The 25,680-nt window shown below is 39.7% G+C and overlaps 1 protein-coding gene across 4 annotated transcripts in view; it reads left to right on the top strand.

The window, feature by feature from the left end:
• srpk1b (SRSF protein kinase 1b) overlaps nucleotides 1-24,833 on the top strand; it is a 28,648-nt gene extending 3,815 nt beyond the window's left edge. Inside the window, exons 1-15 of one of the 4 annotated variants that reach the window (XM_056735085.1) lie at nucleotides 3,749-3,919; nucleotides 17,074-17,192; nucleotides 17,335-17,443; nucleotides 17,539-17,626; nucleotides 17,887-17,974; nucleotides 18,257-18,363; nucleotides 18,561-18,726; nucleotides 19,304-19,329; nucleotides 19,570-19,786; nucleotides 20,035-20,421; nucleotides 20,880-20,980; nucleotides 21,278-21,385; nucleotides 22,001-22,070; nucleotides 23,061-23,153; nucleotides 23,526-24,833. In XM_056735085.1, coding sequence (XP_056591063.1) covers nucleotides 3,849-3,919; nucleotides 17,074-17,192; nucleotides 17,335-17,443; nucleotides 17,539-17,626; nucleotides 17,887-17,974; nucleotides 18,257-18,363; nucleotides 18,561-18,726; nucleotides 19,304-19,329; nucleotides 19,570-19,786; nucleotides 20,035-20,421; nucleotides 20,880-20,980; nucleotides 21,278-21,385; nucleotides 22,001-22,070; nucleotides 23,061-23,153; nucleotides 23,526-23,710 — 1,935 coding nt within the window. In that variant the 5' untranslated portion in view covers nucleotides 3,749-3,848 and the 3' untranslated portion in view covers nucleotides 23,711-24,833. Of the gene's footprint in view, nucleotides 1-3,748; nucleotides 3,920-10,572; nucleotides 10,719-17,073; nucleotides 17,193-17,334; nucleotides 17,444-17,538; nucleotides 17,627-17,886; nucleotides 17,975-18,256; nucleotides 18,364-18,560; nucleotides 18,727-19,303; nucleotides 19,330-19,569; nucleotides 19,787-20,034; nucleotides 20,422-20,879; nucleotides 20,981-21,277; nucleotides 21,386-22,000; nucleotides 22,071-23,060; nucleotides 23,154-23,525 lie in introns of those variants that run through there. The other 3 variants (XM_056735087.1, XM_056735084.1, XM_056735086.1) reach the window with 3 other exon arrangements.
• The last annotated feature ends 847 nt before the right edge of the window (nucleotides 24,834-25,680 follow it).

The following is a 25,680-nucleotide window of genomic DNA, read 5'->3' as shown; positions in this document are numbered from 1 at the left end:
CTCCCGTGAGGTTGGGAACATTTTTCTGTTCTGGTCTCTGCAGCCAACAACAGAACAGTTCGAAAGCTTTGCTACTTTTGCCATGGTGTTGGAACTTGACACATGCGAAAACAAAAATGGCACAATGGGAGACACGTTCAGATCAAGGGGCGGAAATATTATAAGAACGGCTGCTTACATAATTAAGAGAGCGATTTCTAAAGCGCTCGTTTTCTCACAGGCTCACATAAAAAAAGTTAATGATTTGTCTTTTTTCACATTTTCTGAGTTGGCAGATGGACAAGAGACCCGGTTTTAGCATTTTTAACATGGAAAAAGTCTGTTTTTCATGAAATGACCCCTTTAAACTTTTGCATCATAAGTGGCTGTGATTATTGTTGATGTTTAGAGCGGCAAACACATTTGCAAATTTCTCTTGATGCAGAGCATCAATTTAACACTGTAAACTAAAGTTAATTGAAATTTTATCTTTTTGTTTTTTTACTCTGCAGTATTCGTACATGGCAAAACATTTTTGTGTGTAAAACATGGACATAAATTGTGGCTATTTCAAGATTCGTTCTTGTTATTCATTTATAATGGTTCGGCTTGTCAATAATGTGATTAAATAAAGACCACTTCGCAAGATGAAAACACTGGTCCAGAGGCACTTTTGGTTTAATTTGTATGTATTTATTAAGGGTGTAACGGATCAAATTACTCACGGTTCGGTTTGTGTCACGGTTTTAAGGGCATGGTTTCGGTTAGGTTTTTGCTACGTTCAGGGAATACTGACAAATTAAAATAAGAACGAATTATCAAGCTAAATGGCACAAATAAAACAACAGAGCAAAGCAGAAAATAAAATAAGATACTGTATAATATACCTTTTAAGTTAGAAATAGATTAAAATAATCAAATAAAACATAACATTGCATGATTGCATATGTACAAATTAAATAAAGATGAATGGAAATTGAAGTTACAGAAGCTATTGAGTCACAAGCAGTGAGTGATTTCCTTGACTTTAACAGCTTTAAGAGGAATGAATCAGACCCAGTACAATGATACTGTACACCTGTGTTGTTTTTCGTCTGTTTTGTCCATTCACTTAAGACATAACGTACACTGTTTGGTAAAATACTCGACAAGAGGGGCACGTTGACCTACTTTGAAGTATTGCACTTAAACGGACAAATTCACACACAAAGACAACTCAATATTTGCGCCATGTCTGAGAGTTTTCTGATGCGCGCCTGGATCTTCTCTCAAGCGAGTTTTCTTGTTCATCATCTTTATTTAAATGTTTCAATTGACAAGGCATGTATGAGTTTAGTTTAAACAGCAACATGTGCTATTCTGGTCTCACCTGCACTCGCGCGCTCATAACACCCCGGTTCTGAATAGGGATGCTCCGATCCACCTTTTTTGCTTCCGATACCGATTCCGATACCTGAGATTCAGTATTGGCCGATACCGAGTACCGATCCGATACTAAGGTAACATTTTTAAAGTGCACAATTACTTAATAAACTGTGTGCATTGCTGTGCAAGACATCAAGCTCGACTTAACATTAATTTCCTGACCCCGTAAAACAAAATAACAAACAAATGATTCACAAATTTTGTGAATTATTTATTAAACCAGCAAAATAAAACAAAATGTTCACTATCTTAAACTTGAAATTCAAAATTAAAGTGCAAATTAAGCAGCTGAATAAAACAACAGCTTCACCAGCTTGATAGACAAGTATTAATAAATGGAAACAAAATCTCTTAATAACTGTTATGTGCAAATATAATTTAAAAAATCAATGCACAATAAACAATAAAGCAGCTGAAATTGAGCAAAAAAGCAATAGCTTCACTGCTTTAGATATTCAAACAGGAATCAGCTCTTTTTAATGCTTTAGTCATTAAAGCAAAGTCCACTAAACTAAGCTAAAGTTTAGTGGAAATCAAATTTAACATCCAACACCGAAAGATAAATAAAACACTAGCTTCCCTAGCTTGTGCTGCACATGTAAAAATAAACGGAAAAAGATATAATAGTTTAGTCGGTACAAATAGAAATTCAAAGTCAAATTATCCACAAAACTCACCGAATTAACATCTTTATTTTTTTCGTATACATGTTTGCAGACTTTTTGGTACAGTTCAGGTCTCAGTTACGCTTCACAATGTCGTACCGCGGCTCCAGGTGGTTTATAAGGAGTCTGAAGACATTGTTCGCAACGACGGACAGCGGTTGCAAATCCATTACCATGAAATTCAAAATGCTTTCAATGATTTTCGCTGCTTTCACACTACTAGATGGAAATTTCTGAATTATTTTCGTTGTCTCCTCCAAAGTTAGCTGCTTCGTACCGTCTCGATTTAGTTTCTTCAGCTTATTGAACTCGGCGTGCTTAAATTAGTAGTATTATAATGAACAGCTTTATCACAACCCCTCGGAACATTTACTTCTCATGTATTGCAAACAGCGGTGTAACTTGTTGGCGTAGCTGTTCTAAAGTAAATCTAAATGGCAGATATTTTTTGTCGCTCCATGCTGTTCGCTGCTCAATGTAAGCTATGTTCGCTTGTTCACGCACACTACGTAAAGAGCACGTTGCTAGCGTATGATGTCACACGCTTCGCAAAGCAAAGCCACGAAAGAGTTTAAGCGCCGGTGTCTCCAGGAACTTTTACATCGCCTAGCAGAAATTTTATGTAAGCTAGATCGGGTATCGGTGCAATTTTTTCACCGATACCCGATCTAGAATTTTATTCAGTATCGACGCCGATTTCCGATACAAATATCGGATCGGAGCATCCCTAGTTCTGAAAGCATAAATGACTGGTCATATTACAGCATACGTCAATTCTATTGGAATTTGTCTGCGTTGTTTGATTTGTTGTATTTATTGAAAGTGTATCCATTTACAAACATACATTAGCTGAACTTTGTCAGTCTTTTTTACGCATTATAATTTATAACGAACCATATTATAAATGTGTCGTCAGATTCCAAGCGTGTGTGGAGTACCGTGCAGTTCTTTTTTTTTACAGAGCGCCCCTAGTATTTATGAATAAATATTGAATATATTCGTGTAGCATTTTTGAACTGAAACAGAAAGCTCTTGAGAGCTGTGGCCTTCATATGCTCCAAACACATCCAACAACCTGCCATATATCTCGATCCAATTCCCCCGTCTCTGCTTGGTATATCATATCACATCACATCATCGTTTTTCATTAATTATATCAGTAAAAAACAAAGTCATACTAATCTGTCAAATATTCAGCCTAGAATGCTTGATGCATGCTGATCAATGGCGCTAGTTAAAAAAACAGGGCGTTCTACGTGTTCATTTTTAAATTCTAGACGACCTCACATCTGCCCTGAAGAGATCTGTTATGTAAGAGTGCTTTGTGACAGCCATCAAGCCCGATGTGCCTCATTCTCAGACCGCTCAGGTGAAGGCAGAAAGCAACATAACCTCTCGGGTCTCCCTGTGTCCTTGAAACACAACACGATAAATGGCCAGCACCATTTTGAGATGTACATTATCATCACACGTTTTCCCTGAGCTTCAACCGTCCCGTCATAAAGTGTCCCGTCCTCCCGCTGTGTGCCTTTATGCCACACCACACTTGGCAGGAGCGAGTTTGTACTCACTTATCACCCCCTCCTCTTTCCGATGCCCTTCCCCTCCCTCCCGTGCTGCCTAGTATTCTGGCTCGCAAGTGCTGGATCAGTAGAGCTGAGGCGGCTGCTAAGCTCAGAGCAGGGGGGCGCTTTCTATGCGAGAGAAGAAAGAAGTCTCATCTGCCGTTCAACTCTGGCTGGCACTGCAGCGTTCTGCCCCGCGCTGTCTTCCTCTGCCATGTGGCTTTTTGACTGGATCGTTTCGCTCAACACAGCCGTGGTGAAACTCGCCAGCGGTCTGAGGTGCAAGTGAGTCTCACTGTGTATGTGTGTGTGGAGTGGAAAATGATGTGGCGTCGCTGACTTATTGATGTTTGATTCATTTTTAATCAGGCAGGTGAGGCGATCGCTCGAGTACTGCAACTAAGATGCATTTTGGAGTTGTAGGGTGTGTGAGGCCACTTTCGGGTATGTGCGTGTGAGTCGAGGCTGCAGATGCATTTGTCTTTCATGTACGTGGGGGCATGCAACTTTGTTTCTGTCATGCAAAGGTTCCCTGAGTGCGTTTGCTGAGTTGGGAAGTTAGAGCCCCAGGTGTATTCACTCCGTCTATCGCTACAGGAAAATGAAAGGGCTACAATTTTAGCTGCAGCGGGGTTCTTGTGAGATTGAGCATTATGTAAGCTGTATTCTCCACAACTGCAGCATGGGGTCCGGGGGACTGCGGATTGCAGAGTGAGTGGTTACCTGCACCGGCTGTGTGAAACAAATCAGGTCACAGAGTTTTGGGGAGCTGAGCGGCACACGGATGCACCGTTGGCCTCTTAGCTGTTTTAAAAGGGGCAGTTGACCAAAATGATTTTTTGTTTTGCTTTCATTTAGACACCCTCGTGTCAAACCTGTGTGACTTTCTTCCTTGGAACACAAAAGAAGATATTTTGAAGAACGACATTGGCCTCTATTGACTTCCTTTGTATGAAAACAAAACCACTGAGACATTTGCAAAATATAATCTTTTTTGTTTTGCAGAAGAAAGAGTCAATTTGTCAGTTTTATAAGACACGTGAAAAGGCTTTCTGTGCAAACACCTCATCCCTTAGTTGTAAGATGCATTTGTTCCTATGAAACCCACATACACCTAATCAGCAGAGACTGATGTCCTGTCCTGTTATTACCTATCTCTTGCTCTCTCTCTCTAGATTCCATGTTCTTGTTGGTACATATTCCATAACTGAGCAGGTTTAATCTAGCAGGTCTCTTGATGTGCAGAGAAAACTGCAGCTCACTGTATTTGAGTTGATTCCACAGTTTTGGTCCTAATGTGACGCCTTCACATTCTTAAACAGAAGCTTCAGTTGTTCAGTGCACTGCGGAGAGGCACAGACAGGGCACTTATAGTACGCTCTACTGTCTCTGGATTTGCATTGCGGTATGAAGTTATGCTGTATCATAATAGCTGACTCTCATCTCATTATTTACCCATGAGGATGTTAAGACTGTCAAGAGAACAAACACAGTTCAGGATTTTACTATGTGGCCAGTGGCAGATCTATGTTAGTTGGGTAATTAATTGTGATTGTGGATCTTGTGCTTAACAGGGCACAAAATGTGGAAATGTGGTTAATAGCATTAGATGAAAATAATTTGAAGACCTAAAAGTGTTTGTTGCCGTTGTTGTTGTTGTTGCATTTGTGCTTTCTTAGATTGCATGTTAACGCTTATATTGAGAAAGCAGTGTGGCGGGGATGACACAAATGTAATAACTGTAATTGAGATGCAAACAGAAATTGGGTTAAACAATTTTATCCTTTTGGTTCACATTGTGTTTAGTTTGCAGCGTGTGAGTTTAGCATTAAAACAGACTTGAAAACATGAAGATGGATTTCGCAGTTCACACATAATATGCTTTTGTCGTGTACAGGAACACAGTTAAATACATCAGTTACTGAATTATAGAAATATACATTAATCCAGGCGTAGTATTATTATTTTTACTTGCCACACTATGTTTGTATCTCATCCACTTTACACAACCCAGCTTTTATTTTCATTAAGATTTGGAGATGCAATTTTCAATTTTGATTGAATGTATTTAAATAACCTTTCAGTAAATGGTGAAAGCACTGCACCTTTTAAATGCTGAGGGATAGTTCACCCAAAAATGAAAATTCTGCCATGAATTACTCGCTCTCCAAACTATATCATTTTCTTTGTTTGGTTGAACACAGAGAAAGATTTTTGGATGAATGCTTGTAACCAAACAATTCCTGGACCCCATTAACTACCATAGTAGGAAAAATGACATTGGTTGTCAAAAGTGCCCCAGAACTGTTTGCTCTCATATTTTTACTATATTATACCATATTGTACCTATGGCAGTTGTAGTAAAGTACTGTAACCACAAATATAGCATAGTTTCGTTACAGTAACAACAGTTTAACCATGTTATTTTGAGTCAAATTGTAGAAAATCAGTCAAAACATGCTCGCTACTAACCAAAGCTCAGATAATGTTTCAAAAAAGATTTTTTGCATTTTTGAATGGTATCAAAAAACACTGGCACTTTAAACTCTACTAGATGTTTTGCATTCTAGGAATGTCGTTTATTAAATAAAAAACAAATGGTGTACAACTCTGACACTACTAAGATCAGATCGTTCTACCAAAGTGAGCAAGCTGACAAGACAGATTTGTCAGAAGCAGAAGCCAGCTGCAACGCTGCCATAGCGCTCTGTGCCCGCAAATAGTGAAACTATCCAGTCCTCACAAATCTATTCAACAGCTCACTGATGTGGACCCTTCAGGAGAATGACTAGGAGTCGGTTTATAGATGGGCACTGTAGGGGTTTTCACACTGAAGGCGACAAGAAGAAATTTATTTTCAATGAGTGTTGACATAAGACAGCGGTGCAGCAAAGTCGAGTTCATCATCATGCAGTCAGTGATGCTCGTGACAGTAAAGCAGCTGGATGGGATAACCTTCAGTCATTTAATCACTGTAAGATGCATTTGTATTTGTCAGCATGTGCCATAACCGTAAATCTTTTAGAAAGAAATGTTTGTTCTGATACAGTTACTTGTATACAATCTAGTTCTTTATATTATTATTTATATCTTTTTTATTGGGTCTCACACAGGTATATTATAACACATTTCGGCTCTTTGTACTGAGAGCAAAATTATATTTATTACACAAACAATTACAGTTAAGAATGGTAACAACAAATGGTTTTCCCTCTTAAATTGTACAGATTTGTATATAAACGATATGCTTAATAGGGGTGTAAATCGGAAAGTTCATCACGATACAATGCAATATCGATTATCTCCAACAATGTGATGTTTGCAAAAGACTCGCAGTGCAGATGCATCCGTCACAGACCCCACGTTGTGTGCACGCATACACACAGTTCGTAGTTTTTTGCTTTAGAAAAGCAACTAGCGACTCTCTGCGTCTTCTCTGTTCAGTGAGCTGCAGAAGCAGCACGTTCATGACCAAAGCGCAGCTTAATTGTGAGTGAGTGCAAAACAACTGCTTTAACTGAGTTCTCATCATTTAAAAAAAACGCTTCCCCGCCAAAAACGAGTTATTACGGCAATCAGTGTTTGTACTGTTGTACAGCAGGTGGCGGTATAACACACCTATGGGAAAAATTACAGAATCCCAGAACCTAAGTTAATTATCTCTGTCGCTGTTTAATCAAAGTGATGCATTTTTGAAGAAACCTACCTACATCTACAGAGTGATAATATGCAACAAAGGAAGATTATACAGAAGAATACAGTTTCTTTTATTTAAAGGCTGAGGCTCTGTTCTTTCATTTGACATATTGTTTGTCCATATATTCTTAACAGAAAATTTACTGTGAGCGATTAAAGATGTGTGAAAATGTTAATAAACGCTTGCAACTTTTTTTTAAAAGGCTGGCGGGGAATGAGTTAATGGTCATTCAGTTGTATTGAAAAAATACAGCAAGTTCCGAGGGTAAACGCAAGTACAGCTTGATGACGTCACAAATGTTAATTATCACGACGGGTAATAATTGATTATGAAGATTTTTTTACGAGCCTGTCTATCAAAACGACTGACAATAAAAAGTCTCAACCTTTGGAACCCTGTACACGAAATACCGATTCACAATCTCTGGAGCAAGGGAGGTGATCGAGACGCAGGGATTGTTTGTTTCATATTTATATATCAAACAGCCAGTAACAGTCTTACATTTTTGGAAACGCTTGCTATGCTCTTTATTTAAATACTTTCATTATGAATGAATTCCATGTTGGTGAATTTAAAGAGAATGGATTAATATTTTATGTTTTTATTTTTCTGTTGTTACTTAATTTATTCTTTAAGGACATGAGGGATGGAGTGTAGTCAATGCTTATATACATATATGTAAACATAAATACTATCTATATATTATCATCACTATGAAGGACTTTTTGAGGCCTGTCAATCATAGAAACCCTATAACTTTCTTCTGTTGCCTAAGGTTTCGTAGTTGCTAGGTAACAAGCAGACCATTAAGTGAATGATATGTGATGATGTCCTACTGCGAGAGAAGCAGAATGCATGTCTATAAGAGATATGGATGCCGTAAATGTTTTGGCTGTTTATGTTTGCGTAATTGCATGAGACGTTCATCTGGTGTTTTAACTAACAGCGTCCGATCAGGCTGAGGTTGTCCTAGGTGATTTCTGACTCATCGAGAGCCTACTGTGTTTCCTTCTATCATTAATTTATATTAGTTCAGATCAGTGTTTTCCACCTACATGTCTCCATCTATTTGATGATGGAATGAAGAGAGGTGTGCATCATGCTCTTTTTACCTATTTTTTCACATAGCCATTTTACCCCTGGTTTGATCGGTTTCTTGTCTGGATGTAGTTTTCGTTTATGAGTTCTGATTTGTAAAGGGATAATTTAACCAAAAATTACAATTCTTTCATAATTTACTCACCCTCTTGTCATTTCAAACCTCTATGACTTGAAGAATGATAGTAACCGACAAGCGGTGGCACTCATTCACTTCTATTATTTAAACACAAGACCAATGCAAGTCAATGGTTGCCGGTTAACAACATTTTTCAAAATATCTTCTTTTTTGTTCTTTTGTGAAGAATGAAAGTCGTACACGTTTTAAATTAAAAGAGGGTGAGTAAATGATTTTCATTTTGGGGTGAACTATCATTTTAGAAACACATATAAACATTCAATGTAATTCAGTTTAGCATCTTTATGTACCACCATGAGCTGGCTTTATACACTGGCCGTCCAAAAAAAGTCACGCACAGCTTTGATAATGGCATGCATTTGCTGTGGCATCGCTTCGATAAGCTTCTGCAATGTTAAGAATATACATTTTTTTCCCGTCCAGAGTTCTATTCATTTTTCGCCAAGATCTTGTATTGATAATGGAAGAGTCGGGGCGCTTCTCCAGGACATCCCAAAGATCCTCAATGGGGTTAAGGTGTGCACTCCTCCATGTGTGAAAATGATGTTACATGCTCCCTGAACCTCTCTTTTACAATTTGAGACCGATAAATCCTGGCATTATCCTCTTGGAATATGCCCGTGCCATCAGGGAAGAAAAAAAACATTGATTGAATAACCTGGTCATTCAGTCATTCAGCTGACCTCATTCTTTGGTCACATAACGTTGCTGAACCTAGACCTCCTATTCAATTGGAAGCTCTTACCTATTTCCTTAGTTAAATCCAGGTGGTGACATTTTTGGAATGGCATTGAAACATGTATATAACACATACAAAATCAATGCATACATTATATTTTAGACAAAATCGTTTTTTTTCTCAGTTGGACAGGTCCTAGATCTAGAACAAAGTGTCCTTAAAATGGATCTCAATGTAATGATATTAATAAATTAGCATTAATTGGTTTAGTCTTTTCAATCCAAGCAGATTTGAGTTATTGGTTTTTGAAGAACTTTATTTAAAGAGCTGCTGCAGAGCCAATATTTCTGGCTAAGAACCGGAGTTTCTTCTGTGCCGAATGAGGCCACTTTGGGTTCCAGCTATTATGTTTGTCAAATGAAGAGTTTGGTTCCAAAATGAGAACTCTTTTTTTTTTTATTGTGTTAGTTAACTGTATCTTTCAGGTAATATGGCTTAAATAAAAAAACTTCAGTTTGATTTATATTAATTGGAATGCACAATAAAAAAACATGATTTCTGAACTAATTTCATAACGGACACAATCTCATTTCGGAACCAAACTCTTCAAAAATATCTCCATCCAGTTATCTCTATAAAAAGCAAGATGTGAGCTTTAAAGGTGAAAGATGACTTGGATAAAAATTTTAAACTGTAATCTTGACATTGAGTCTTAGCATCTCATCTGATTAAACCAGAGTTTTGTTATTGTTTTGATTTGTTTTAGTAGCGTGCGTAAAAGCGTTTTAATCATGGGTTTACATTATTATAGATGTAGCTCAGTCAAGTATCTCTCATGTGGTGGTGTATGTCTCAGAGGGGTACTAATACATAAGAGTAATGGATTGTGTCGAGTGCTATTACACAGTCTCTCTCTCTTTCTCCTGTTTATGCTTTTCCCTCATGGTGACTCAGTCCTACTTACCTGCTATTACTAATAAGGTTAAAACGAGGCTTGTTCAGATGACAGGGAGCTTCTCCCTGCTGAGATACAGATCTGATAAACAAGAGAGTCTACCACTCGCCTTCCTGTCAACAGTGTGCTGTTTCATTCTGTAATTAGAGAGAGCGCGAAAGCGAATGGGTTACGACACCACGTGAAAGCAGAATGTACCCAAGAAATGAGGAGGCGGCTACGTTTTTACCTGCAATGCAGTGCTGGCTTCCCTCAGCCATTTAGAGAGCGTGGATGCTTGTGAAGGGGCGGGCTCACGGGGCTGACGGCAGCAGAGAGAGAGAGAGAGAGCGAGAGAGAGGGAGGGAGTGAGTGAGCGTGTGGAAGGCTCCAGCTCTTAAGCATTCAGCCTCAGTGTGCATCTGTGTGCACTGAGGTGGCCCTCCGGTGCCTCTGGTACATGGCTCTGTCTCTGGCCTGCCAACCTCCGTCACCTTCATTGGCACTCTCTCTGATGGGCATCCGCGCATCCTGTAGGTAAGAAGCAAACTTGTGTACGTTTTATGTGTCTTTGCATGTTGATGCCGTGCCACGTGCGACAAGCTTTGGTGTGGATGCGACTGCATGTGCCGAAGCTTTAAAGGGGAAAAGTTTGTGGCAGGTAGGAACAGTGTTGAATAGAACTACAAACTGTGTTTGAGTTGCCACCTCTAATAGTAAAGTAGCAAGTAGTATTTTCCAAATCGCACCGAAAATGTAAAACTCACTCATGTTGTGTGGTGGTGTAGCAATGCATGCATCTATCCGAGTTATTCAGCTTTGACTTCCAAGCACATCCTTGAAAAAAACCAGTAGAACATGCAGGGTGGTCTGACTTTGAACAATTTTGGCAAGGGGAGGTGCAAGGAAACGCGTTGAGTGCGTGCCGCGCTGCAGGCATTAGCAAACCCACTTGACGTTTGTGCATCCTAACCTTCATCTCAATTTGCAAGTGGTCAAGCCGGATCGTCATGTGCTTTTTCATTGCATGAATGTTTGTTCCCTTTTTCCGCCCTGCATTAAAGAACCGATTCAGTTGATGTGGTGTCTGAAGTTCTCCTTCTGAGGAAAAACATCCATGCGATCAGATTATCTGTGCCACACCACCAGGTTTTAGGTTTTATAAAAATCCTGTTTTTTGTCTACGGGCTGCAATACTGCAATGCAGTTCGCATGCCAATGAAAACAAAAGTTGCACTGAGACTGTTTGGTAGCTGGACGTTGTTTGGCGTTACTGGAAGAGGAGATTGTTTTGATGCGTGCATGACACAAGACAACAGAATGTCAGACGTGTTGTGGTTGACGTGTGTGGGTTGCAGAAGTTCTGAAGGCTGAGCTCTGTATTAAGATTGAATTTAACCCTCTGTGCACCAGACCTTTTCCCCTCCCACTCACGAAGCGTATACCACACGGACACAGACGCACACAGTCCTCTTGTTTTTCTGTAGCTGCATGTGTTAGAGATGATGCTTGCCGTCGAGAGGATGGGGAGGTGAAGTTGTACAGTCCAGGCTTGTTGCTAAGGATTGACGCTTTTAATAGAATCCTCCTTCTTGCTGAAAAACAAGTAGAGTGTAATAGAGGGAATTATTGAGATTTGATTCATAGGCCTGACCAGCCGTCACCTGTGAATCAGTTTGATATTAAGAATCCTTTTATAGTAAATTTCAGAGTAAAGTCTAAGCTTGTTGCTTTGGGGAAGTTCTTAATGTAAACAAATGGCAAGTTGTAAATACGAGGTTGCTGATACATGTGCATCCTTAGTGCCTGAATTTGCAATACGGCAACAAATTGGTTTCTAACTTGGATAAGGAACGATTTTACATGAGAAAATGGATGAGTTGTATTTTGCAAGAAGAAAACAAAGCCCGTTTTCCATTGGTGTGGATAATACTGTCCCATCTCATAACAGTAATACAGGAATGAAATTCATCCTATCGGTCTGGACAGTGATGCATCATTTTAAAAAGCAATTGTCATTTTTGTACAAAATGCATCAGATGGTCCGTGGGTGTCTGCTGTCTGAGGCTAAAAACAATGAACTGTAGACATGAGATAGAAGAGTGTTTAGGCCTAAAGTAGATTACAACCCTCCTACAAAACCTCCATTGTCTTCTAGCACTCGTGTAAACATCCAGACAAATAGTTTCTCAATTATTATTTTGTTCTTCTGTGAAAGAATAATTGATTTCATTAGACCGTCGACACCTCTAATGTTTTAATAACACTGCTACAAAACACAAAGCATGACTAGGTTTGGTTGCAAAGCTCTCCAAGAAACACAGTCGATTCCAGACACATGAGTCTGTAGAGGATATCCTAAAGGTTTGCACATTTCTATTGAATGTTCGGACTGGATGGATTAACCATCACAAGGCTGTCTGTTCTTGGCACATTAGAGATCATGCCTGGACAGCTCGGATTTATCATGCGGTTTGGCGGTTGCTCAAGTCTCAATGGGGTCAGTCTATGTACTGAAGTGTAGAAGAGTTCTTGTATCGCTTCCATGACCTTGAGCGAAGCACTTAAACCCAGGTTTCATTGTCCCTTTATCTTCTTTTTACATAGACTAGTCAGATTCTTTTAACCGTGATATTTCTTTTAAAGGAGCAATGTGGACATTTTAGCGGCATCTAGTGGTGAATTTGCTAATTTGCAACAAACGGCTTACAGCACCCCACTCTTTTGCAGCACTATGGTGTGAGACACAAAACTAAAATGTCATCATGTTTTCGCTTCGTTGCCGAAGATGATATAGCATTTAAGAAACGCACTCTGTAGAGCAGTTTGTCCGTATAGGGCTACTGTAGATACAACATGGTGAACTCCCTGCAAGTGGACCTGCGGTGTATGTAGATAGAAATAGCTCATTCTAAGGTTAAAAAATCATAACACTTCATTATGTAAGGATTTATACACTTCTTAAAACATAGTTATGTACATTTTATTGCATTTCTGTAAATAGGTCCTTCAAATAAATGACACACTGGACCTTTAGGTTCCATTAGATATCTGAAAGCTATTTAAAAATATGAATGTACTCTTTAAAAGTGCAACACATTTTATATTCACTGTAAAAAGATCCATAGTTATGCACTGTTTTGTTTGTGACAGATATGTTTTATGCATAAGTCAGTAAAATGATCATCATCCTATTTGAACACTATGCAAAAAGCGAGAAACTGACACTACAGAAATGCAAGACGTCTCGGTATGTTGACTGGATTGTGCTGTCTGAGCTGACAACAGAAAAAATCAGACCGCCCACAATCTCTCCAGACATTTGGGTTTCACATTTTATTAGACACCACCAAGCCTCCCACAGCAAAACAGCTGTAATCTGAAGGGAGATCTGTGGCCTTCTTCTATACCGCAAGGCACATTTCCCCAAAGTTGTTACTTGGGACGGGCGAGAGCAAAGTCATAATTTGGGAAGATGTGAGTAATTCAGTTGAATTCAGCATTGACGTGCTAGGTATTAAATATCTCGCCTTGACTTGTTGAGGACTTGTTCCACGCACGTCACGTGTAAATTTCCTAAAGCGGTCCTGCCCTAAAATTGGCACGCAAATATGTCTGGAGCTGTTTAAGGAGGTTAGCTACATCTTCCTTCTGTATTCATAACGCCAAAGCCTAATGGTTATCCTTTAAAGGGGGTTGGCTTCAATGTTGCTATAGTACATTTGAAAAGATTTTTCATCTGTGCTAATTCAGATGCTCATCTTTTGTCAATTGTTGTGTTGTGAGATGATGTGTTTGATGAAGTCGCTAAACATTAATGACTCATCGCTTTGGACTGCACTTCTCATCTTTGTCTATACATGGAGCAGCTATGCTTCAAATGTACCTTAATTCATTGAACGATAATATCAAATTTATAGGAATCTGTAAAATAAGTTGCCACTGGAAATTGTGAGAATAGTTTTGTTTTCTCATGTCGTTTCAAACTTTTTTGAGGAAAATACATTTTACATTATATTTACATATAAACAGTATTCTATAATTTAAAATCACCACAAAAACTATCAGTAATTTATGTCTACATTCGTTTTTATATTAATACATGAATGTAGGCTAACTCAAACAAAGTTATAATTTGTTTAAATGCACTACACAAACAAAGTAGTTTAAACAATGATACTTTCAGTGTAAAAATAGTAGTGAAACAATAACAATTTGCAGTGATGCTTACAATACATACGCATCCAATAAAACATACATTGAGCTATAGTTGGGTTCACTACGCCTATGCTGTTAACCGTAGTAGTGTCTTTCCAATGGTTTTTTCTTTAATTCCTTTGATTCCGCTTTTCAAGGTTAAATATTCAATTTCTAAATCGGAAAAGTTCCTCTTTTTGGCCGGATTACGTTTCTCCATGTCGCAAAATCTAGTCTCTACACCCTGAATTTATTGGGGCGTAATATGTTAATTATGATCAAGGTACGATTATTCGTAAGACGGAATTGGTCGCAAACTAAAGTTTAATAAATCACACGTGAGGGTTGTTGTCAGCTGATTATTTTGTTAGGATGTACTCTGGTTTCGATGTTGGTTGGATAAATGAGGGCCTATGTCTTTAAGGAGAGCTCTGTATAGAGAGGTACAGTTGGAGAAACAGTGGGCTTGACTGGGCTACTGTAACATTTGTTTTGCACCGGGCCAGGGGTGTTTATGGCAATGCTTTTGTTTGTGAATATATATATATATATATATCTTCCCCCCAGAGACCCTCCAACCCAGCGTAGCATTCAGAAATACCTCAACTAATGAAGTCCCAATTGCACAGCTGGTGTATGTCTGGAATGAGGCAAAATTGAATGAATTAATAAATTTCTACTTCAACACAACCACCACCATTTAATCTAACACAACACAACACAACTGCATGGTCTGTTATCCTGTTTTTAAAGTCGCAAGTGGCTACTTTGGTTTGCTTCATAAAATAATCAACTCATGAGAGAGCAGATTTTGTAAATCCCTGACACTTTGAAGTAATGTTTGCGATGTGGCTATATTTGCCACTGACGGTGCCTGCGTTATTGAAATACTCAGTGACGCATGAGGCACAAAATTGAGTCTGCTGGGGTAACAGACAGAGATCAGTGTTTCTCAATTAATAGATTTCACGTTAATGAGAACAATCAGTGTGATGATGCTGTTGTACAGTTGGTGATCTAAGTGCGTTCTGTATTTTCTGATCAAGTGTTGGGTTATTCAAGCTGTTCTGTTGAAATCCATTTATTATTTATACATTTTTGCAGATGCACAATTTTATTTCCCCCTCAGCCTGTTTAGTTTGGCCAGATGTGTTGTGTATCTTTATTGAAAGATAATTTATTGAAAGAGATTTTATACATGTACAGACCTACCTCGAGTTACACATACATGTTTAATAGCTCACTGTTTTTGATCTGTTATTGCTTCACACATGTACTGTGAATTGTTGAAAAATTACTTTTTCAAAGACGTTTCCTCGCTCTTTGAGTGTCCTTGTAAAGGCTTAGGTTGCCGATTCAAACTTCCAAGTTGTATTTCATAGCCTGGTTTAAGATGCGGAAAATTAGCAATTTCATCAGAGAGATTATGCTACAGAAGGAGGCCAACACATTCGCGCAAACTGCGTAAAGCTGCATATCAAATTATATTAATGCTTTCTGTTGATGTAGCCCGCCGATGGAAATAACACAGCCAGAAAAATGATGTGGAAAAGGTCAGTTAGATATTTAGGTGCTGTGCTGGTGTGGATCGTGAATGTATGATTAAAACAAATGGATTTTAGCAAAATGGTATTGAAATTTTCCCCAATTATGACTGAAATCTTGTGTTGACCCACATATCATGAAATGTTGGCAGCGAATCCATGGTTAAAAATATGAATGCGAAGAAATAGTCCATTTAAAGGGATATTGCACCCAAAAATAAAAATGATTTTACCAGTTGCTGACACTCGTGTCATTCCGAGCCTTTATAACTTTTTTCTTCTGCAGAACACAAAAGAAGATATTTTGAACAATGTTGGTAACCAGGCAACGCAGACCCCCCTCGACTTAAATATATAAATATATATATCAGATTTTGAGTCCGATTTGAGTCCAAAAGTAGGAAAAATGTGCCACAGAACTGTTTGCTGTCCTACATTCTTCAAAATATCTTTTTGTGTTCAACAGAACAAAGACATTTTTTGGGACAGCTGGTAGGTCAGTTATGATGACATAATTTTTGGGTGCAGTATCCCTTTAACGGTATGTTATATTACTAGACATGACCTCGGAGTTGTTAGTTGATGGATCATGATGCAATCTCTTACGACTTGCTTACTATTACTATTATACAAAATAATAAATTAGACATTGATGTAGAATGCCTTTGGGTTTGTTTTATAATGAATGCTCATATTTCAGATGCTCAGCTTTGATGCAGCTGTTTTCAGTCAACTCAAAAGACTGAAAGATCTCGCTCAGCTTGACATCTCTCAAGATTCTGCCGCGTCTCACGCTGAGCTTGTGTTTGGAGCTATAGCGAGCCGCAGAAGACCTTTAACACAACAATATCTCCGCAGTCTTTTATGGTTCACTGTTGTATCTCTCTTTTTTATGGCTTTTATAAATGTCTGACACACGTCCAGTGGATAGTTGTAGATCGTATACCATAATAAATATCACAGTACCATTGATGTTGAATTGTAATTTAGTGAGGGGGTTTTCAGTTAGTGTCAATAACAGTAATGTTTGCCTCGTTTTTGATGCCCATCTAGAATAAGACATAAAAGATGTTTCGCTGGGGGTGGTGGTGGTTGTTATTCTGCTGTTGTTACATCTGTTTTTTAATGATAAGCTTTCTTTCTTTCTCCAGACCTGAGCCCCACCCGAGGGGAGCAGCACAGCAGCCCGACTCCTCTCTGCAGGAGCAAGATGAGGAGATCTTGGGTTCTGATGATGAGGAGCAGGAGGACCCTAATGACTACTGCAAGGGTACGAGTCCACAGCTGTTTACATGTTTATCTCTACTATGTAATATATGATATCTAATTTCATATTTTGCCCAGTCATATTTCGGTATATATTCTGTATAAAGTCACTTATTTTCTTATGCACATTTTCTCTTGTTTGGTAGGTGGGTACCATCATGTCAAGATAGGTGACCTGTTTAATGGACGTTACCATGTAATCCGCAAGCTGGGATGGGGTCATTTTTCCACCGTTTGGCTTGCTTGGGACATACAGTAAGTTCACTTTCAAAAAGCAGGCTTTTGTACAACTGTTATCTCGCAGCATTTCCGCTGTGTAGTCAATGCTAATATATGATTTTTTTTTGCAGAGGGAAGCGTTTTGTGGCCATGAAGGTGGTTAAAAGCGCAGAACACTACACAGAAACAGCTCTCGATGAGATAAAGCTGCTGAGATCGGTGAGCTTCCTTTGACACCAACGCTGCCATAGAAACCATTATGCTGAATTATTTGCGCAGCCATTTAATGTCAGATGAATTTGAGAATGTGGCGTACAGTGTTGCTGAACATAATGAAAGTCAGGTTTATCTGCATGGCCAGCGGACTGTGGTTTTTAAAATGAGCACCCTGCCAGGCTTAAGTTTGCAGTAAATGGTTTTGAAATGTTAAATGGCTCGCTTACAAAGCCTTTTTTACTATGCCCATCTGGTCAATTCAGGTCAGAAACACGGACCAGAATGATCCCAGCAGGGAGAAGGTGGTGCAGTTGTTGGACGACTTCAAGATATCAGGCGTGAATGGAACCCGTATCCTTGCAATACACAGAACACACACGGTCTCTCCACAAACACAGTTGATCTGTACGTGTCCATATAGATCATTTATCTAAACATCCACAGGTGCAACTCCACTCCGTATCTGCTTCTGTGCTCTCAAACTGTGGATTCACAGCTGTGAGAGCAGGCGCTTTGCCCAGATTCAGCCAAACTCACTTATTTATTTGAAGAGAACAGATCGTGTCCACAGCTCTGGGCTTTTGTTCTCATGGGACTCATTGAGAGATGTTTCCCTTTACCGTGCGCCGTCAGATGTGTGTATGGTGTTTGAAGTTCTCGGCCACCATCTGCTGAAGTGGATTATTAAGTCCAACTATCAAGGCCTGCCGCTGCCCTGTGTCAAGAGCATCATCCGACAGGTGCGTTCCTTTGTGTTTGCAGCGATGTTTTGTTCAGTTTGATGATGCACGTGTTTATAATTAGAAGCAACCGTTGAGTCCTTTGTAACCTGGGAAATCTGCTGCATTCAAAATCATACACAATTGCATTATGCTACTTTGTGACATTTAATTTGATGTATATTTCAAAGTTTAAAAGCATTCAAATGTCTTTGTAGGTTTTGCAAGGCCTGGATTATCTCCACACCAAGTGTAAGATCATTCACACTGATATAAAGCCAGAGAACATCCTGATGGACGTGAATGAGGCGTATGTCAGGAGACTGGCTGCAGAGGCCACTGAATGGCAGAAGTCTGGAGCTCCGCCTCCTTCAGGCTCCGCAGGTGATGCATAGCAGATATAAAACAATATTTACAGAGCCTAGCAGAATCAACATATTAGTACATCTCTAATGAATGTACTCCTTGTATTTAGTTTACAACATCAATATGAGTAGATAATGTCATAATGATGTTGTTTGCATTCAGCAGACGCTATTATCCAAAGCAATTTATAAGAGGTATTTGATCAAAAACATGCTTAATAATGTGTCAGTATTGCACATCAACATTTAATGATAAAGAAATCAGTAACGGTGTTCTACAGAGGCTTGTAGTTGTAACTTGATGACTGGTGCATCGTGGGTAGAGCCATTCACATCCAGCTCGGCACAGAACGTTTCCATTGATACATTATGCAGGGTGACGTGAAGTCTGCTGGATGGGTCTAAATGTAGACTAGTGACTCATGCGCTCTTCTTAACAAGTGAAGGATGACAGATTCTCATTAATGTGTCTAGAGAAGCTCATGTGCACTGCCTTTGAACTCCCTCTGGGTACCGAATGACTGTTTCCCGCTTGACAATAGGATGCTGACTTTGGATACCAATTCTCTTGTTTTCTTTGTCTGTTTTCAATGTAGTGAGTACAGCACCAGCCCAGAAACAAGTAAGTGTACAGTTTTATGTTTAATACATTGTGGCATTTTATAAAATGGGTAAAAATCGCAAGGACTTGCATTGTGGGACAAGAACCGAAATATCGTATAGACATGAGGGTGGGCCCTTTAAGTTTAAATTGTGAACTTTTTGGCATAATTTTTTATTTATACTGTAGAACTTGTGTCTGTAATGAATCTGCAATGAATCATGGGAAAAGGCAGCTGTTTGATGCTCTTCGCTCTATCAGATAGCAAAGATGTCGAAGAACAAGAAGAAAAAGATGAAGAAAAAACAGAAACGCCAAGCCGAACTCCTGGAAAAGAGAATTCTGGAGATCGAAGGCTTGGAGAAAGAACGTGATGGTGGAGAGGACGAGGAAGAGGATGAGACGGAGACACCCGACAGCACCCCATCTGTACCTAACAGTCAGACACTTAATGACATCGCAGCTGAGGACACACTGGGTGAGATGATGAGCGATTTTCATTTATTGCGCGCTTATTTAAAAAACTTCTCTATCTACTTTTGGTGACTCGGTCATCTCTGGCATATTTCAGAATCCTTGCAGCTCTTCTTTAAGCATACTGTTCCCTTCATATCTGCGGTTTAAAAAAACAAGCTTTAAGCTACTGTCCTCATCAATTATATGCAACGTTTGTGTTAGCGCTGGTGAATGTTTTAACTCTGAGGATGAACCCCATTTCCACCCCAGATGGCGTCTCCGACGGTTGGACTCAGCTCCGAGGCGCCGTCAACGGTCACAGCAAAGGCCCCGAGGAAGAGCAACCCATAGACGGCCAGGAGCAGATGAAAGACGACACCCCCGCGAATCCGTACGACAGCGGCACCGAGGGGTCCGAGCCCACTAACCCTTACCCAGCATGCAACAGCGCAGAGGAGAAAGAGCCCAGACCTCCGTGCCCTGCCGCCACAGACGGTAATGGACCTTTGATTTGTGGCATGGTTGAGTCACAGTGCCCTAGAGTGCAGGACTCGGAGGGCCCCGGCTCTGTTGAGGGTCCCAGAGCGGAGATGGGCCTCAGCATGGAGGTGGACCCCAGCGCGCAGGTGACCCCAGAGGAGGAGAGCCTGAAGGACGGTCAGTGTGGAGCACTTTCTGGAGAACAGCCCCTCCCTCTGATGCTTTGTGTGCTCCTTACTAACCTCCACCCGCCTCTTCTGCTCTCTCGCTGTGTCTGTCCTGATGTGTGTTTTCTTTCAGTGTCAAAAACTTGCAAACTGATCTACCGTTCATTGGTAAAATGATAGTTCTGTGAGATTTTAGTTGCTGGAGAGCTTAAATTGTGTTAGTAATTGCCCATTTAACATTTCCGTCCGTAAGATCAATAAGGCTTTTATTTCAAGCACTTAATCACAAGTGTTATGTTTGTCTCGGCTAATATAGATTCCCAGAGAGCTGTATTAGTACAAACAATGTCCCACGGTCCTCAAATCTGAAAACCCCTCACCAGCCAACTCACTGAACTTCACAGGAGTCAATCTACCGTGTTTATTGATTCTAAAACAATTTCTCTCTTTCCCAACATGGCGCTGCAGCTAAGATTGCGGCGGGGAACCTGCTGGTTAACCCCCTGGAGCCTCTAAACGCCGATAAGATCCAGGTGAAGATTGCTGACCTGGGCAACGCATGCTGGGTGGTAAGTCTGACATTTTGCTGGCGCTTGAAGCATTACTGCAGTTGAAGAACAGGTTTGTCGTATCCAGTATATTGCATTTCGAATCAATTCTGTGAACTTCAGATATGCTCCTGTAACTTGAAAATCAATGCATCACATCAGAAAATTTTGATTGTTTGTGTCTGTATTCGGTTTGACTTGCGTGATGATTGATTGGTTAATGTAGCGGTTGATTGTTATACAAGGATATTGTTAGCATGTCTCACCTCTGCATCAGCTGTCGGCGCTGCTTACTTAATGTTTGTTTGTCTTGTTTAGCACAAACACTTCACGGATGATATTCAGACGCGGCAGTATCGCTCGCTGGAGGTGTTGATCGGAGCGGGATATGGCACCCCAGCAGACATCTGGAGCACAGCATGCATGGTGCGTTGAGTTTTTTCGATTTTAGCTTTAAATAATGGCACAAAAGTGCAAAGGGGGTACAAGACTCACAACTGCTTCCAGTAGTTTGATGTTAATGTGTTTGTAAGAACCACAGTGATACACACATGAATATTAGGTGAAGTTTTAGTTTGAAATATAGTTTTTGATACTTTAAATGACATTTATGTAATGTTTTACCCATCTGCCATTCCATATAATGTTATTTTGGGTCTGGCCTATGATAAATACTTTAGATTCTGTGTAATGTGGGTAGGCGTGTCACTTATGACAGGTCATCGATTGTTACAGAGGTTCTTACGACTCTATTGGCTTTTAAAGTGTTTCATTGAGCTCTGCTGACACTGATCTCTGCAGTGCAACGACTTTGCACTTTTGTAAACCGAACGAACAGATCTATAGAGAGAGGTTAAACTCAGTGTCAGCACTGACCAAAGAGAGCTGCAATTCACTCTCCATCACCTCGAGAAAGCTTGATTATAGTCAGGGGTGAGGAGCTTGGTTTGGCCTTTCAGAGAGCTAACTGCCACCTCGTGAATTTGATGATGAGGTTCAATGGGTTGGAGAGAAGCGTGCTCATTCTGTGTCTCTCTGCAGGCATTTGAGCTGGCGACAGGGGATTACCTGTTCGAGCCTCACTCAGGCGAGGATTATTCCAGAGATGAAGGTAATTATTCTTTCACAGCTCGTGATTCTACCCACACATTCCACAGAGCATCAGAAATTCAAAACGCAAACACAAGCCACATTCTGGGTGTTAATTATCACTTGAACGAGATCCATTAAAGTTTATTAATGATGCCAGTGAGGTCTACTTCATACTCACACAGAGATATTTGCGATATTTGCGATGTCATTGGGAAGATGACACTCGGGAGTGAACTGACAGAGGCTTTTAAAGCCACAGTCTAGATGACTAATCTGACTATTTTAGCTGACATTAGAATCACTGTTTATATTAATATACAGCCGTGGAAAACATTTAGATTCAATTCTTATTTAATCATCATTTCTAGATGTTTTGTGGCCATTACAGTTGAGTTCTGTTTGAATTTCAACCAAATCAAACCTCAGGAGTGACAAAGTCATCCAACAGCAATGTGGAATACTGACTACATGACAAGACACATGAAAACTGCGACAAATCAGGGGGATCACATAAAACATATTTAGAATTTTCCTGAATACATGTAGAAATATTACTGTTGAGTTACTTAAAAGTGAATATGAACTTTGCAGTATTTGAGGTCTGAAAGCATAAAGCGCATCTTTTCTGTTACTTTGACCCCTTTTGTTTCTCCTGTTCATTTTATGCAAATAAATGCAATTAGAAACACAATTTTTATTTGAAATATTGATAATAGTTCACAAAAATGAAATAAAAATGATGATTTTACCTGAACACATACATATGAAATAACTCAGAAAAACTTAAAATAATTTTGAAATGTTGTCTTTAATATACGGCCATGGAAAAAATGTATCTAGTTGCTGTCAGGAAGAAACGTTGTATCTCCAATTTTCATGACTGTCTATCGGCTTTACACATATTTAACCAGTCAAAGTATGTCAAAACAGGTTTGAAGTGTCTTTTCCTGTTAAGTGACTGTTTTGGTCGATGATATTTAATTTATAATTCACTTGATTTTGTGCACAGATCACATTGCTTTGATCATCGAACTCCTGGGAAAGATTCCACGGAAACTCATCATGAACGGCAAATACTCCAAGGAGTTTTTCACCAAGAAAGGTACACTTGCTACATGATTAACCGCTCTGCTAATGTTCCTTTCACGTACTTGAGAAACTTGCTTGCAGTGGTTAATAGCCTCGCGTGAACATGACACTTTGATGAATGAGGCGTGTTGGCCGCTCCCAGTGTTGGTATGGCCATACATTTTCCTGCCTGTGTGCCTGTTGCCTTTTTAACCTCTCTGTTCATTTAAAAATATTCTCACCTCAAATCAGATCGAATGAGTCATGTTAAAAGCCTTTTTAAAATAGCTGTAATATATCTACACAAGTGATCAAGTTCCTCTGTGTTGCTTGCCGACTAGAGATTTTAGTTTGGAAATCTGTGAGAGGCACAATTTAGTGACTTTGTCTTTTACGTCTGTGTCAGGTGACCTGAGGCACATCACTAAGCTTAAACCGTGGGGTTTGATGGACGTGCTGGTGGAAAAGTACGAGTGGTCCCGAGAGGAGGCCCAGACCTTCGCCGACTTCCTCCTGCCCATGTTGGACCTCATCTCGGAGAAAAGAGCCACGGCTGCAGAGTGCCTCCGACATCCGTGGATCAACTCCTAGTGGCCGGACGCTCCCGAAACACGCAGTCACACACATGCCGATCTTTTGAACTCACGAATACTCACCGGTCACAGGCGTTGTCTTGAGAGGCTCAGCTGTGTCATGGAAGACGTCAGCCGCAAACGTGAAGAGAACCGGTCAAGCAGATCTAATCTGAATCTAATCTTGTATTATTGTTCTTTTTTACGTACTGGGTATAATTTATGTGTACCGTTATCGCAGTGATTGGTTCTCTCGCAAACGTATCACTTTTCTAACAGTTGCCATCAGATCACGATATAGTTTGGAAAGTTTGGGATTTGCTAGAGGTTCAGGTTTCTTTTACTCTGCAGATGAAACGCAAGAGTGTTGAGTTTAAAGCACTCATTAGTTGGTTGTAGTGTTTACTCAGTGTATTAAGGAGCCTTGAGAAATGATGATTTGTCATATCGCCACAAGAATGAAGAGGGAACTGAAGAATTCCTACATATTTTTTAACTCTGCTTATTTGAATGTGCGCTACTGTACAGTGTAAGAGAAACACACATGTGCTTTTATCATACAAAAAAGACAAAGAAAATCAAAAGCACTGAAATCCTTATTCCAGATTTATAAATGACTATCATGGCCATATCACTAGATTTATACCATGAGCTGGTATTAAAGAAGTTGAATGCCAGGGAGTTTTGGTATCCAATTTTTTTTTGCTTTACAAGATCTAAAATCAGTTTGTGTTTCAGATGTTGTACATATTCATACCAAAGATTTGGTTCTTCACAGTATATCAGTATTGTACAGTCCCAATAACTGTGTACAGTTTTGCTATGGCTTCAGAATGGCTTGCAAGGAATGTCTGAGAATCGCTGGTTCAAAATATGTCTTGAAACAAATCTGAGATGACCCGGGCTTCTTTTCAGCTCTTTTGACTTGTTTTATTATTTCAGAGCGTGTCTAATGAAAACAGATGTACAGCTTTGAAGGACCCTCTGCTCTTTTGTGATAAGGCAGTCTAGTTGGGGACAGTTTTAGGATCACACATCCACGTTCTCTGCTCTTTTTCAAGAATATCTCTTCGCTTTTGATTGTTCAACTCTGAACTCAAATGGTTTCTGTAGTAACTTCAAATAAAGATTTTGAAATGGCACATGGCTGTTGGGTTTCGCTGCAGATGAAAGGGCAAGTGCCGGTTTTGAAAGTTAAAACGCAAACTACAACGTCACTTGTAGTCAATTTATAGCATTAAGAACTGGTCACTAAATCGAATTAAATCATTAAGTTCCTTCCATTGGAAGATAACTTGCCTGACATGGCAAATGTGAGCAACTGAATGATGATATGAGGTTGCACTGGAGGTAAAATCGGGATTTATCGTGAATAAGCTGCAACTATTGACCATCGTTACTGGAACAAAACATTTACAATGAGTTGTATGCACTGGTGCAGAGCCATTGAGAGAGAGCTGCGCCAACTCAAGTTCGAAATTTTCGCGTGTCGCGTTATTCATTGAGCCTTCAGATAGTTTCAGGAAGTTATGTTTTCTCTTTAAATGCTTTATTTCTTACATTTTTTAATGACTTGCGCCTTTAAATGGGTTGAAAGTTTACCTCTGTTTAGCCGCAGCTCCATGCGTTACAAGTAACTTACGGAAACTATTGAGGCCCTCCATAAAACGCCAAAGGGATGCTCAGAGATGTGTCTCAGAAACGGCGGTTGCTTACAAGTTGCTACATGTGACTACTTCCTTTGGCGAGGACATTAAGACAACGTCATTGCGCATATATAGCTCACAAATAATGCAACATGGAAACAAATCTCTTAAAGGGGTCATATTGTGCAAATACGTGTTGTTCTGTGTCTTTGATGTGTTATAAGTTGCACATGCATATGTATTAGACACGTAAAATTGTAAGTGTCGGAACAAAAGATCCATTCTATCTAAAAGTGAATGCTCACACAGACCTGCCTGAAACACCTCGTGTAATCACACCCCC

Source organism: Triplophysa dalaica, chromosome 21 (genome assembly GCF_015846415.1).
Source record: "Triplophysa dalaica isolate WHDGS20190420 chromosome 21, ASM1584641v1, whole genome shotgun sequence".
NCBI classification, from domain to species: Eukaryota; Metazoa; Chordata; class Actinopteri; order Cypriniformes; family Nemacheilidae; genus Triplophysa; species Triplophysa dalaica.
The sequence above is the reverse complement of the archived record's forward strand: the minus strand, read 5'-3'. Positions and strand labels throughout refer to the sequence as shown.